The sequence below is a fragment of the Silene latifolia genome, chromosome X, assembly GCF_048544455.1.
Source record: "Silene latifolia isolate original U9 population chromosome X, ASM4854445v1, whole genome shotgun sequence".
Lineage (NCBI taxonomy): Eukaryota > Viridiplantae > Streptophyta > Magnoliopsida > Caryophyllales > Caryophyllaceae > Silene > Silene latifolia.
Genome location: NC_133537.1, coordinates 764,461 through 778,863, shown reverse-complemented (window position 1 = coordinate 778,863; position 14,403 = coordinate 764,461). Strand labels below are relative to the sequence as shown.

Genomic DNA, 14,403 nt, shown 5'->3' with positions numbered 1-14,403 from the left:
AAATTGCTTTATTTTTCAATCAATAGTTTGCAATCTATTTTCCTTTATGTTTTTGTTTAATTTCCGCTTTCGTTTTTGTTTCGTCTCTCTTTCTGAGGGCTTCGTCCCCGTCTATCGGTGGTGTCCTTCTCTCAGTTTGAGAGCTTTCGTTTTCTGGTTCATTTGTAGTTTTCTAATAAGTCAGCAGAAGATCAGCGTTGTTATAGATCGTTATATGGTTTTACATATTTTGTCCGATTCATGGCTACAATCAATCACGTCAGAAGAAATGGATACTCGTCAAGGAAGATTCGGAGACCCTCTTATGGATGAAAGCCTTTTGCGGCGAATCGATGATAGAGACTCTGTTGCAGTGTTTTATTCTTTGAACAAGAATTTATTTTCTATGGTTGTAATCGATTTGTATCCGATTGAGCTTGACATATGTTGTAGATGTCGTATGACTTTTTATTAATGATAATGATCTTTTCTCAAAAAAAAAAAAATAACAGAAATGTCCATCAATTATAACTTGAAAGCCAATATATGTATATGTTTTGTAAAGTGACTTAATTTAACATTTTCTTAACCATTTTTCCTTATCAGATTCTGAATGTGTAAATCGTCGTTAAAAAATTAACAAAAGCAATAAAAATGCGCCAAATATATTTTTTTGTAAAGCAAAACAATATCTCAAATTACATGAGTTTTTAACTTCTACTTTGGCTACTAAATATTGGAATTTCATTAATTCACAATTACCATAAGTAGAAGGTATTACAGTAATTAACATGTAAGTCTGTCAAATTGATGTCAAAACTTGAAATCTATGAACTACAAAGTCTAAAACTAATTAATAGACATTATTTTTTAAAAAGTCTATTGACTTTGGTGGCTTGCTCTCTACTATTGGAATTGCAAACTTTGATCATCATCTTGACTTCAAGAAGGGTTGGAGCAAAAGATGAGATGTTCACCATCTTGTATTCCCAGTTTGATCACAAAACCTAATCCTGTAATAATCCAATAACAATATTAGTGGAAGATCTTAGTTATGTCGAGAGTGATCTCGACCTCAGTTAGTTTTTCATATTTTAGGATAAAACTATCATCCGATCCCATTGACTCAATAATAATGTCGTAAAAATATTCACATACGATATCAAATGTATGATTACTAATGAGTTGAAATCGACAATACAAAGGAGTAAGGTCACTATACGTGATGACTAAGGGAAAGGAAATGGGCATCTCATCTATAGTAGGTACATGTACATACATTAGTTGAAGATTCTTGTCAGCCTTTCTCCAACATTGAAATAACCCTACATATCTACACTTTATTAGTAGCAACACAAATTCTCATTTACGGAGGAATTGCTCTTAACGGATAAAATATGGTCATTTTATGATAAAAAGAATTTAAAATAAGAATTTATATATGATTACTTTTTATTATAATAAAATGATCACATTTTCTTTGTCAACTTGTGATTATCACAAGAGAGACCAACTGTAATAACAATTCCTCAATTTCGTCCTTTAGTTTGTAAATACTTGAGAAATTAATTAAAACACGGCTAAAACATTGAAACGATCGTATGTTTTGTAATTATGCACATTTATTTAAAATTTGAAATTTTACATACACTACATAATGGAGTAAATATATTGTACATCCCCTATATAAAAGATTAATCCTACTTAAAAAAAATTCCCAGTCAATGTTATTATTATTATTATTATTCTGACTAATGAATGACTAATAAAGTAAGTGGGCCTACTGTAAATTTGGCCATTATTTTGGTTCTATTAATTGGCAAAAATCTCGCTCAAAAACCCCGCTCAATGTTATTCTCACTAATTCATTCTGACTAATCTGATTGCATTTATTAAATTTTTTATTGGATTAAAAATCAAGAAATATAGAGATGTAATTTGTTAAATTTCTATCTATTAGTAAGATTAGATACTTTTTAAATCACATAAGAATGTAAAAAATCGTCTACAAAACTTTATAAATGAATTCTCAACTACTATATATAGGTGGCATTGAATAATAACTTAATCGTCTTAATACAAAACTTTATAAATAGTAGATTTATTAAATGTAAAAGTAATTAATAACAACATTTTAATTACAATTTTCTATAACACAACCCTCTATAAATACCGTGCTGTAGTACGGGACTAGGGATGGCAATAGATCCAGGATCCGCTCCAGATCCGCAGGATCCGACCCGTATGGATCGGATATGGATCCTAATTTTTGGGACCCGCTGGATATGGATCGGATATGGATCCATTACTTATAAAGCGGATATGGATATGGATCTCACCACTCAGATCCAGATCCAGATCCGCATACCCGTTTTCAATATAAAAAAAATAAGTTATCAAATTACTCATTTAGTTACTTCACAAGTCATAAGTTTATAGTATTAAAAAATAAAAGTTAGTAGTGCATGACGTAACTTAGTAATTGTTACTAGTTATGCCGCTTAATTTGGCCACTGACATTGAATTTTGTAGATTTTATGCCACTTCGTAGGTTTAAAAGATGAAGTTGAAATGTTATTGTGTGCGTATAATATGTCACTGACCTAGTTTGTTATTGACACACTTATATCGCATGGATAGTTCGTGTTACTTAAATTATAACACTATTGTGTTTGTTATTTATTTTGATATTGTCTTAGATCCGCATAGGATCCAGATCCGACCCGGACCCGTCGGATATGGATCTGGATTTGAGAAAATTGGACCCGTCGGATATGGATCGGATCTGGATCCAAAGTGAAAAATGCGGATCTGGATCTGGATCTAGCTGAATCCGGTTCAGATCCGGCCCGTTGCCATCCCTATACGGGACCTATACTAATTTGTACAACAAGTGATAAGACCAAGGTCATAACATGTGTAATTATTTTCTTGTCTATCATAGTGTAACATCAAACAGTGTCATGATCAATCATATAAATGAAATATAACTTATTTGAAATTTATATTATTATAATTCTGCAAAAATTATTGTTTAGTATACACATTCACATGGCAGGAGCCCGCCAAATTATAAAGTGAATATTTCACACTTAAAAAATCATGAATAATATTCCATCACCCGTGACTCAACCCAAAAATCCATACCATAAAATATATAAAAAAAAAAAAAAAAACAAAGAGAATAAAATTCAAGAAAGTAAAACAAACAAACAAAACCAAGGGACAACGATCAAGAGATAAAACAAAACAAATCTGTAGCCCACAACTTCCCCACTCTAGTGACCATACCTTATATTATAGGTCATCATCACCTAATTATTATTCACTTAAAAGTTGAGATACCCCTTTTAGTTAAACAAATATTTATTATCTTTAAATTGGACAATGATAAAATGTTATCAAATTAATAATTTTGATAACAACATTTTTTTTATAGATGGTTAGTAATTTGATCATAAGTGAACTATTTACTTTTAATAAATGGGTGGAATATAGATCTGAAAAAGTCTAAGCTAACTTGAAAAGATTGAGTCAAATTAAATCAGACTTGATGGTTATCAAAATTCTATTAATTAAATGAAGACCGGCTCAATTGACTATGAAAAAAAATCCATCAATCGCCGTCAAGCCAACATGTTTGAATCAAGCTAGGCCCTAGCTAGTTCGAGCCGCTATCAAGACTCAAGATGACTATATGAGTTTGATTCTTAGTAAAAATTCAATTCTGTTTGGATGAGTAACTCGATAATAAGTCAAGTAAAAGTTGGGAGGACGAAATTGACTCGACATTCAAATTAATATTATTACTCCCTAACCTAGTAATGTATTGGCTTTCCCACTTGACATTACTTAATTTCATGTTTTTTAAGAAGACATGTAATCGTATTTGTAATATTTATATGTATGATTTTTCTTCTGTAAAAATACAACTTTATTGAATACTTAATTTGAATACAGAAATGAATATAAAATTAATTTAATAACATAGGAATTGGACCTAACGAATTCCAAAACATAATCAATAATCGCACTAAAAGAGGGAATAAAAGAATAATAATAATCCAATCCAATATGATGAGAGCTATATCAACTTGGTTCGTCACACAATAATTAACCTAAGCTAGTTAATATGCAGTTTATCTCAGAATATCATTATAAATACGAAAATTGCACTTTTAAATATAAATACTCTGTAATACTTAATTACATATCAAAAATTAAACTTGTTAAGGTAGTTAATATGTAGTACTCCGTAACTAGTACTCCGTATATTTACTTATAGCAAAAAAAAGTTAAGATAATATGAGAATCCTAAATTTTTATAATCGTAATCAAATCGAATATATAATTCAAAACCTTAAGAGAAGGCAATAGATGAATTATTGAAGACTACTGAACAGTGGACACACGATGACCATTTCAGACTTATCTTTTACGGTAATTTATTTAATATAAGAAGGTCAAATATTTGAGGCACATGCAAAACTTTTTAACTGAGCAATCACAGACAGTTAGAAACATGACGAATCACGTACGTGCATGAAAATAAAAGATACGTAATGGTAAAGTTTTGACGTACCTGTACTTTGGATTTTGATTGCTGTAAAAAAGTTTCTCTCTCCCAAAATTTCACTGAAAACTATTTCCACCGTTATTATTATTATTGCCCCCGCCATTACCATATGCTTGGCTATTTGTTGCTCCACCAGGATTAATCACATTATTACTATTGTTGTTGTTACTTCCATTATTATTATTAGGATTATTATTATTATTATTATCGTTATTAATATTATTATTATTATCTAAGTTTCCCATGCTAATTCCTTGGTGGTGTTGCTCTCTTGCAGCAAACCCTCCTCCACTCATACTTCTAACAATCTCTCCCACTCCTAGGAAATCCCTTGTCAGACGGTCCGATGTGCCAGTCCCAAGTCCGCTCTGGACAGGTTTGCCATTCGGGTTGAACCCTCCATAGTTGTTGTTGCTGTTGTTGTTGTTATTGTTGTTGCTGTTGTTGTGGCCGGTTCCAATATTATCAAAGAGTGAGGAGTTCATTAAATGATTATCTCTTGACAAGTCTCTAATGAGCAAATCATGGAGGTTATTTTGGTCATTTTCACCATATAATCCTCCAAATCCACCACCGCTTGTCGGAAGTTGTGGTTGTTGTTGTGGTGGCTTGGACTCAAACCCCTTTAGTAAGGCGGTGGAACTAGCATTGGTGGTGGAGGTGGTGGATCCCATTTGAGCCGCCTTCTGAAGAAGAGCTGTTGCTGACATGGCTGTTTGCTGGAGGGCATGGCCGGCATTGGTGTTGGTGTTGTAGAGGGAAGATAGGCCACCGCTTGAGCCTATTTGCGGTGGCCCTCCATACATCCCACCACTAGGAGAGAACAAGGTGGAGTGATCTCCACTTCCAGTACTTCCAGAGTTCATCGTGTTGGTATCAGTAGTACTATTATTATTGTTTCCAGAGAAAAACCCTAAGTTAAAAGGGTGATTCGGGTTGCCCTGGAGGTCAGGTAACTGGTTCAATTGCCCGTGAAATAGCTTATTAGAGAACATTCCTCCTCCGGCATTTTGCCCTTGGTTTTGATCTTGCTCACCGATTTCATAACCAGCACCAGCACCACCGCCTTGGTTTGCCCCAGTTTGATCAGATAAGTAGAAATTGTTTTGAGATTGTTGGATATTCTGCTGTGGCCGAAATGGTGTACCAAGAAGATGATCAAATTGACGGGAACCACCACCAAGGCGGAGAACATCAGACGACATCTGATGGTCGGTCAAAGAAGAAAGATGACTAGCCACTTGATGAGAAAGTCCCATACCTAAGCCCATGTTGTTTCCAACTCCGGACCCAGTCGGTCCAAATAAATGGCTGGTTAAGGTGGTCGGATGTCTAGCAGTCTCTTGAGCTAGGGCATCACAAAATGCTCTATGAGTTATGAAACTATCTCGCCTGTCACATTAACAAAATAATACACAATTAATCAAATACATACAATGATAATTGTAATGGTAATAAAACACAAATTCTCACTCGTGACCGTCACAAATTTATAACGGAGGAAATGTGTCCATTTTATAATAAAAGTATCATTATTTGATAAATCAGAATTTGTAAATGGTTAGTTTTTTTAATCATAAAACGGTTACATTTCTCCGTTATAAAAGAGACCTATTGCTAACAAAATTACAAGACGATTAAAGTTAAATTGGTAATAACATGTAGTACCGGATTGCATGACATATTGATCAGAATGATCACACGTGAGTGTGGTACCGTTTGTGAATAATATGATTTCATGTGAATATGTATACGTACATCCTATTAATTAGCTGTCTAGGTAGTATCTGAATTCAGTCACTCGTGACCTCTTTGTAATCAGGTTGTTCCACAAGACGGAGAATGAAAGGAGTCTAGTAATATTACGGAATTTGGCTAGTCAATAGATTGAATAAAACAGAAGTTTTTGATAGTTTTACTGTGATGACTCTCGTATTCATCTCGGCTTTTAAATCATAAAAAGTTATTCTCATATTTCGGATTTTTTCTTTCGACCATATACGTGGACAAATAGAAAAATACGTTCTTATTTCTTTAACAGGTATATATGTTAGTGTTATATTTCATTTGTATAAATTTATGCAAAATATATATGAGAATAATATTGAACAAACCTATGCAGATAAAGTGAATGGAGTAAATACAAAGTATTACTCAAATCATTTTTAGTTGATTTAATACTATTGTATTGAACTATGAGCATTTATTTATAATTAGGAAACGTATTAATGATAACATCTTATGAATCTTGTTGCATTTAGGTTATTAACGTGTACCTTTAGGGAATGTTTTTCAATTTTTTATCTAAATTTTTGACTTTTATTAGTATACCCTATCCTATTAGTAGTTCGTCTATTTAACTGACAGTATTGGCCCGTCACTACTCACTACGTACATACAATTATCAAAAAATAATTGTGGCTAGATAGTTTCTATGATAACAATATTGGACTGTACTACTCTGATTAATTTTTTTTTCTATATAGTTTCTTTCCATTTACACTATTCTACTGCTCTTTTTGAGCAATGATTATCATTTACCACTCAAAGAAATTGCTAAATTTAGCTGACCTATCAATTTCGAATTTCTATTTATTTTTCGTTAGGATACTATAGCATGCACCGAAAACAGTAAATAAAGAAAGTAGAACTGTCAAAAGGTCAAATTCAGGGATATCAATTAATTAGATTTTAGGGTAGGCTTTGGATAGTTAAGGAAACATATCAAATCAACTTGCTCTAGGGTATTTAATGTACTGCTTTGTAATAGATAGGTCCAAAACCTTTTTAAAAGGAAAAAAATCCAAATCAATTGATAAGAGTAAGTAGTAGTGACTCGTTATGTCTCAATCATTTGTTTATATTTTTCTTCTGTCTCAATCATTTGTTTACATTTTTGTTGTTATCTGTGTAGGGTATTTTAGTCAAAGCTAAATAAATTACTGTTACAGTTCATAAAATAGAAACAAATTAAGATGTCACAACAAATGTTTATATTTTTATATCTGGTCAAATTAGATATATTTTGCAAATGTCATATAACTTTTTATTAATAAAATGATGTGTTCGCTCAAAAACCAACATTATATAGTAAGAAATCACAATCCAACATTAATTAGTAACGAATCACATTAATTAATAGTCAACTTTCAATATGAAATTCAGGAAGAAAATAAGGAAAATACTCTAGTACGTAATAATTGCAATAAACCAACATGAAAATTGATAGAGAACATGCATGACACCATATACAAAAAAGTTGCCACAAAGAGAGATAGAGCAATAAATTGAACTTAGGAAATAGCAGCAACTGATTTAATCAATCCAACAAAAGATTACCATTTTATGAACTGACCCATTCATAAATGCAACTAAAGAATAATTGTCTAATTGGTGAAACAATTCAATCAAAGATGAGCAAGAGAATTCATCAGAGACCATCAATTATTCATAGTAGTTCATATGACTTTAATTAATACATTTTCAGAGAATGTGACCTCCAAGTCAATAATAACATTCAAATTCATTAAGTTTCGATGCTACACTATCGGATGATAATTATCTGTCGCTATATATATTGTTGCCACTTCCACTTGCCACCTGTTCAGGTTTATATTTTATGTATTAACGAAAATAAAAGGATTTTTAAGAAAATAGTACCCGTATTGAAATAGAGTATAAGCTAGTAACGCTAAATCGTCATTCTTCAAGAAATTCATTAAATGAAAACTTAATAACAAAATCAAGTAAGTACCACCCAGTAACGTCACAATCTTGATTCAATTCTTGTCAAAAATCAAAAATAACACTGAAATTCATTAAGTTTCGATGCTACACTATCGGATGATAATTATTTGTCGATATATATTTCTATCACTCATTTACGTTTATATTTTACATATTTACGAAAATAAAATGATTTTTAAGAAAATGATGCTGATATTGAAATAGAGTAACAGTTGGTGACGTTATATTGCTATTCTTTTCGAAATTTGAGGAATACATAATAACAAAATCAAGTCCCACCCAGTAATGAAAAAATAATACTATATTGAATTAGAGTACCAGTTGGTGACGCTATTTAGCCAATTTTTTTTAGAAATTTGATATAAAAAAAACGTAATAACAAAATCAAGTAAGTATCACCCAGTAACGTCACTATCTCGATTTTGTCCTAGTTATAGACTAAATGTCTAACTACATTGATGAGGAGCATCAAGAAAACAACTCGTGAACCATAAAATTTACCACAAGAAGATGTAAATCTAACACAATTAGCCAAAAATAATAAAATTTCCTGAAAATAAAGGAAGAAGAACATCCCCACCAAATAGAAAGGAAAGAGAAGAAGAAGATGCTAACGTTATCATGAAAAAAGAGTACCTGCAAATAGAGCAGCTCTCATCACTTCTATCCAACTCACAACACAACAAATTCAGTAACCACCCTTCCCTTTTTCACTCCTCTCTTTCTTACATTTCATTGCTACACGTGAATGAGGGGCTATTTTTTATTTTTCATTTCTCGTTATTGATCAGAAATATCTTCTACCGATAATTAAGACAATTTCATTCCGTGTCCTTAATGTAACCTAAATAGTATAGTGTAAGAAAATGGTTTAAACAATAGTGGGGAATCGGAGTAAATAATAAGATTAAAGAAATTTCGGTATTTAGGATAATTAATACGTGATTTTATAATTAAAATATTGTAAAATCAGGTTATATATAAGATAATTTTTTTTTTCACGAATACTTTAATTGTTCTTGGATTTGACGTTTAAAATCTAGCTAACACTTCAAATTTTCTAACTACACTATTGTTTTAACTTTTATAAGACGGTTGTAAAAACAATGATTAAGTACAGAGTAATAATGAAAACATAGGTCAAGAGCCCCGATACGTTTTGCTGTCACGATCTATTGAGATGAATATGATATTATTCTAATGTGTTTGTACTCATTTTGAAAATACAAAGAGGCTATTTTTTTTACGAAGACTCAAATTGCTCTTGGATTTGACGTTTTAAATCTAACACTCCAAAATTTCTAAATTGCACTATTGCTTTAACTTTTAAGACGGTTTTAAAAACAATTATTAAGTACGGAGTAATAATAATGAAAACACAGGTCAACAACCCCGATAAAACTTGCTGTCACAATCTATTGAGATATATCCGATATTATTCCATTGTATTTGTCTTCATTTTGAGAATAAAATGAGGATATGAAAAATAGCTAGTAAGCCGTGCCATGCGACATAGTTGTATACTTGTATTAAGATACCATGACAATTCCAGAAAAAATTCACTCATGTACTTATTCACGTGGTAACGTTTTCTTCTTAAAATCTTGTTCATTTCACAACTATTTTTTACTAACTTTTAAGACGGGAAATTTTTAACTTTATTTCATAGTTTTTGCACGTAATTTACCTTTAAACAGTCTGACCCAGAATTTCAGTGAGATAAAAAGTTGTAGAATTAACAGCAGCCATTTTGATTCAATCAAGAAAACTACTCTTATATAAAAAAACAAATTAAACTACGTATGTATGTAAATTTTTCGTCAAAGTAGTACCTGCATTTTTTTAGGACATTTGTAAAGCAAAAAAAAAAATGAAAAATGCACAGAAACCCACAACACACTTAACTACAAGAAATACACTGTAACAATCAGAAATTGTAATCATATAATTCCATTGATATAAAACAAACATATAATCACAAACATATATGCATGTAGTACTCGTATGAATATTTTTTCCTAGTCGGAGGTTGGGTTGATTTTCGAGTTAGTTAGATTTTAACATTTCTCGGCTCAAAAATAAGCTGTCACTTTAAAAATAGTCCAACATTGTTGAGTGTCGACTCATTTCAGTATCAGCATATTTATGTTTGACATTATATCAATCTTAAATTGACAATAATAATAATAATAATAATAATAATAATAATAATAATAATAATAATAATAAACATAAAACAAAGTCGTATGAATATTTTTCCTCCTCGGGTTGGCCGGTTGGGTCAATTTTTTGATTCAGCTAGAATTTTAACATTTCTCAGCTCAAAAACAAGCCGTCGTGTTAAAAATAGGCCAACATTGTTAAGTGCTACTCATTTCAGTACCATCATATTTATATATGTTTGATTTTATATTAATCTTATTGATAATAATAATAATAATAATAATTGAACGATAAAACATATAATCACACATTCACCCTCATACATGTTCTAATACCGCTATGAATATTTTTCCTTAGTCGGGTTGGTTTAATTTTTTGAGTCAAATAGATTTTACGTACGACTTTTTATCAATCGTATCGACCAATAGTAATAGTAAAAAGGTAAAATTGACTAACCTTGAAAATAAGGTGCCACAATCACAACGGTACTCTCTAGTACCACAAGTCTTAGAATGAGCTTTCCAATCAGATTGAACAGCATAACGCTTAGAACATTTATCACACTTGAATTTCTTTTCACCATGTTTCCTTGAGTAATGTTTCTTGATACCGGTGAGGTCGCCAAGGGCGCGAGCTGCGTCGTGGTGGACGCAAGTGGGTTCAGGGCAAAGGTACACCTTCTTTCGGACTATGTCTTTGTTACTCTTTTGTTTTAACTTCCATGGTAGATTGTGACCTCTTCTATGAAGTTGAAGATTTTGTTCTCTTTGGAATCCTTTGTTGCATACTTCACATATGAATCGATTTGTGGCCATTAAGGTCTTTGGTGATAGCGCTATCACTTCCGCATCTGGATCTGAAAATTTTAATTTGTCGCAAAATTGTAAATTTTAATTCATGTCCATAAACTTGATCGACTTAATTGGATTTAAAAAAAGTCGAAATTATTATTAAAAAGGAACTTCGATTCATACCCATTAAACAAATTGTTGCAATCACAGACATAAAAAAAATGTTACAATGATCATATATAGGAAAATGGAGGTTCGTGTTTAATTCATGTCCATAAACCTGATCGACTTAATTAGATTTATGTTGATAATTTTTTGGATAAATGACGATCCAATTATAAAAAAAATAAATGACTGAAACAAAATGAATCGAACTTAACAAGGCCATTTAAACACCCCCAACACTTGTAAAAACACAGACACAAAAAATAAAAATGTTGTTAACTTTATAGATGTAAGAAAATTTAATGAAATATAAAATGATGTAAGAGTTTGGAAGTTTTAGTACGCCCTAGCAAGCTAAAAAAGAGAGAAAATCCAAAATAAAATAGACATCATTATTTGCATTCAGTTTCTTTTGTATTGTCAACACATAAAAACATCATATTTATGTGTATGTGTATGTATGTAGCTAGGTTGTTTGTGTGTACTAACAGATAACACAAAGAGTCTTTGCAGAAATGAACAAAAAAGAGAAGAAAAATCCATAGTCAAATTAATTGTTTAGCTTCCACAAATTAGGGTTTTCTTTTTCAAGAATTTGGTTGTTTTTATTTAAATAAAAATAAAAATAAAAAAGAGGAATAGACAAAAAACACCACACAAAGACATAAACCATATTGATGTAATAAACAAAAAGGCAAAAAATAGTTCACAACCATCATCTAGCTAGATTGCAAATTTATTTTGGTTTATCTATGTCTATATATATATGATTGAAAATTTGGGATTTTTTGAGACTTAATAATATAACTACTAACATTTGCTTGGTGTACCAGGAAGGCTCCTTTTCTTCTTATTAGCTGGTGTTGATGAAGAAGATGGTGGTGCCGCGACAGCTGAGGAAAGGTGGTGATGAAGCTGTGGTGGTTGTTGTTGAGGTTGCGGCGGTGCCGGTGGTGGGACTCCTTCTCTAGTACCAAAGAAAGGTGATGAAGATGAAGATGTTGCCATGATGATGAACAATTTTTAGATTTTTATTTTTAATTTTTAAGGTTTCTCTTTCTATCTCTATTGTACCAACCACTATACTAGTTCTATGAACTTGTGATAGTAGTACTTGTGCAAAATCTAATATATAATCTTGGAAGAGGGATGAATTTAATCTTTAGCCCCACATGCAAATTAAATTCACCCTTTTTAGATTTGTAGCAATTAAAGCAAGGGAACTTCAAAAATAAAATTGTGATTCAAGCTTTAGTTAATGGAGGTTGATGGATTAATGATGAACCCTAAAATGGAAATTGAATTGGGGGAGATATTATTAGTGAGCTTATAGTATTTGAGAGAAAGAGGTGGATTCAACCATTGAAGATAGAGAGAGATAGAAAGTAGAGAATAGAGAGAGATAAGAGTGAATTTGATATTTTTTTTAAATAATAAAAAAATAAAAGGTAGAACCAACCCATAAAACATAAGGGCAGTATTTTTTTTTTTCCTTGATATTAATTTATAGGTCTAGCCATAATATTTGGCTATAAATTTGTGGAAAAAAAAAATGTAAGATTAATAATAATATGTATATCAACAAAGTGTTTATCCTTTATTTTTTTTATTACGAGCATTTGTGGTAAGAACTCTGCCATTAAACGTGTTTAAAGTGGAGTAATATTAGGATAAGTGACCTCTGCAAAACAAATGTGTTTAATGTAGAGCAATTTAAGTGATATGTCTACTCAAGATTTTAATATATTAAATGTCATGTATATTTTACGGAGAAAATCTCGAGGTTACTGTTACATTCTATCAATTAGGCGAAAGAAATCGACTTTAATTTGTTCAAATATTTTGCTAAAAGTAGTGATAATCTATCTTTAATGATGATTAATTTCTAAAACATAGTAAATCTGTCTACAAAACACAATGATGTCCTTATCGTAAAACATAATAGAAGGTAGAAGCTATTTTCATTAAGTTATTTAAATAAAACAATTTTTTAACGTGTGCCCTTAGGACACACGTTAATAAAATCACCTATCCACATGAGAACAACATAATAAAAAATCTTCCAAATTAATTTAAAGAAACTCCAAAATTTTTACCTAATTTACTCATTTAAATAAAATGTTACTTAGTTTTATAATAACACTTATATAAAACAATTGTATACAAGAATTCATATTACGTGGATATTCTTATTTTTAGAATATATGGAAAATAACCTTCTTTACAAAACCGTTTTACATAACAATTTGTGTTACACTATAACTTTACTATTTGATATATTTGACGTCATAATAACTCATACATGAATTTGGGAACCATGTAACTATGTAAATGTCACATGCACTCACATATATGTATAACAAATCTGATTAGTTAGTTATATTGTCATGTGACCGGCCTTACTGGCAACTAGTTTGCATCACTTGCTCCACTCTAATTTTATTATAGCATTGTAACTTGACAATCTTCAATTAGTCTCGCTTAAGCCCGCCATATTTGTACAATTAAAAATTTGAGTCATTCTCTAATTAAAAAAAAAAAAGTATGTGTTATTAAAATGCCGTTATAAATATTGAACAGTTTTCACAAACTTCTACGGTTAATATTATCTTCTCAGTTCTCGTTCAAATTTCCAACAAAAAACTAAAGATATAACCGGATAATTTTTCACAAATATTATCCTACAACCAGTTGTATAGTAGCATTGTACAACCGCCTCAAAGTTGTTGAGCTCTTACGTAAAGTTGTTAAGCTATTTTACAAGTTATTGAGCTATTTTACGAAGTTATTGAGCTTAATAATTGTTCTGTTAAGCTCAATAACTTTGTATCATAGCTCGATAATTTTGTCAGTAGAGCTCGATAACTTTATAACAAATCTCAACCTGCATCCGCGGGCTAGACCAGTTGGTTAGGGCTGAGCCGAGGAAGCTTCGTGGCTGATCGATCCGACTTTCATTAATGAATTTCCTTTCGAATGACT

The 14,403-nt window shown here is 31.1% G+C and overlaps 1 protein-coding gene across 4 annotated transcripts; it reads right to left on the bottom strand.

Annotated features, from left to right (window-relative positions):
- Window positions 1-634: 634 nt before the first annotated feature.
- On the bottom strand, window positions 635-12,841 carry LOC141622125 (protein indeterminate-domain 4, chloroplastic-like). 4 transcript variants are annotated; one of them, XM_074438180.1, is made up of 4 exons: window positions 12,237-12,841; window positions 10,922-11,321; window positions 4,562-5,947; window positions 635-992 (listed from the first exon to the last, which is right to left on the bottom strand). In XM_074438180.1, exons 1-3 carry the CDS (start codon window positions 12,427-12,429, stop codon window positions 4,612-4,614), a joined length of 1,929 nt encoding a protein of 642 aa, XP_074294281.1. In that variant the 5' UTR covers window positions 12,430-12,841; the 3' UTR covers window positions 635-992; window positions 4,562-4,611. The 4 variants fall into 4 exon arrangements, with proteins under 4 accessions (XP_074294281.1, XP_074294284.1, XP_074294285.1 ...); XM_074438183.1 differs by having other exon boundaries at window positions 12,252-12,841; XM_074438184.1 differs by lacking the exon at window positions 12,237-12,841 and adding an exon at window positions 11,440-11,879.
- Window positions 12,842-14,403: the final 1,562 nt, after the last annotated feature.

Bases quoted from the DNA above. Each gene is read 5' to 3' on its own strand.
- LOC141622125 (XM_074438180.1), bottom strand. From the start codon at position 12,429: ATGGCAACATCTTCATCTTCATCACCTTTCTTTGGTACTAGAGAAGGA. The intron at 11,322-12,236 runs GTTAGTAGTTAT...TAAAATTTTCAG, and splicing joins TCCTGGTACACCAAGCAAAT to ATCCAGATGCGGAAGTGATA. The intron at 5,948-10,921 runs GTTAGTCAATTT...TTAATGTGACAG, and splicing joins TGTGGCACCTTATTTTCAAG to GCGAGATAGTTTCATAACTC.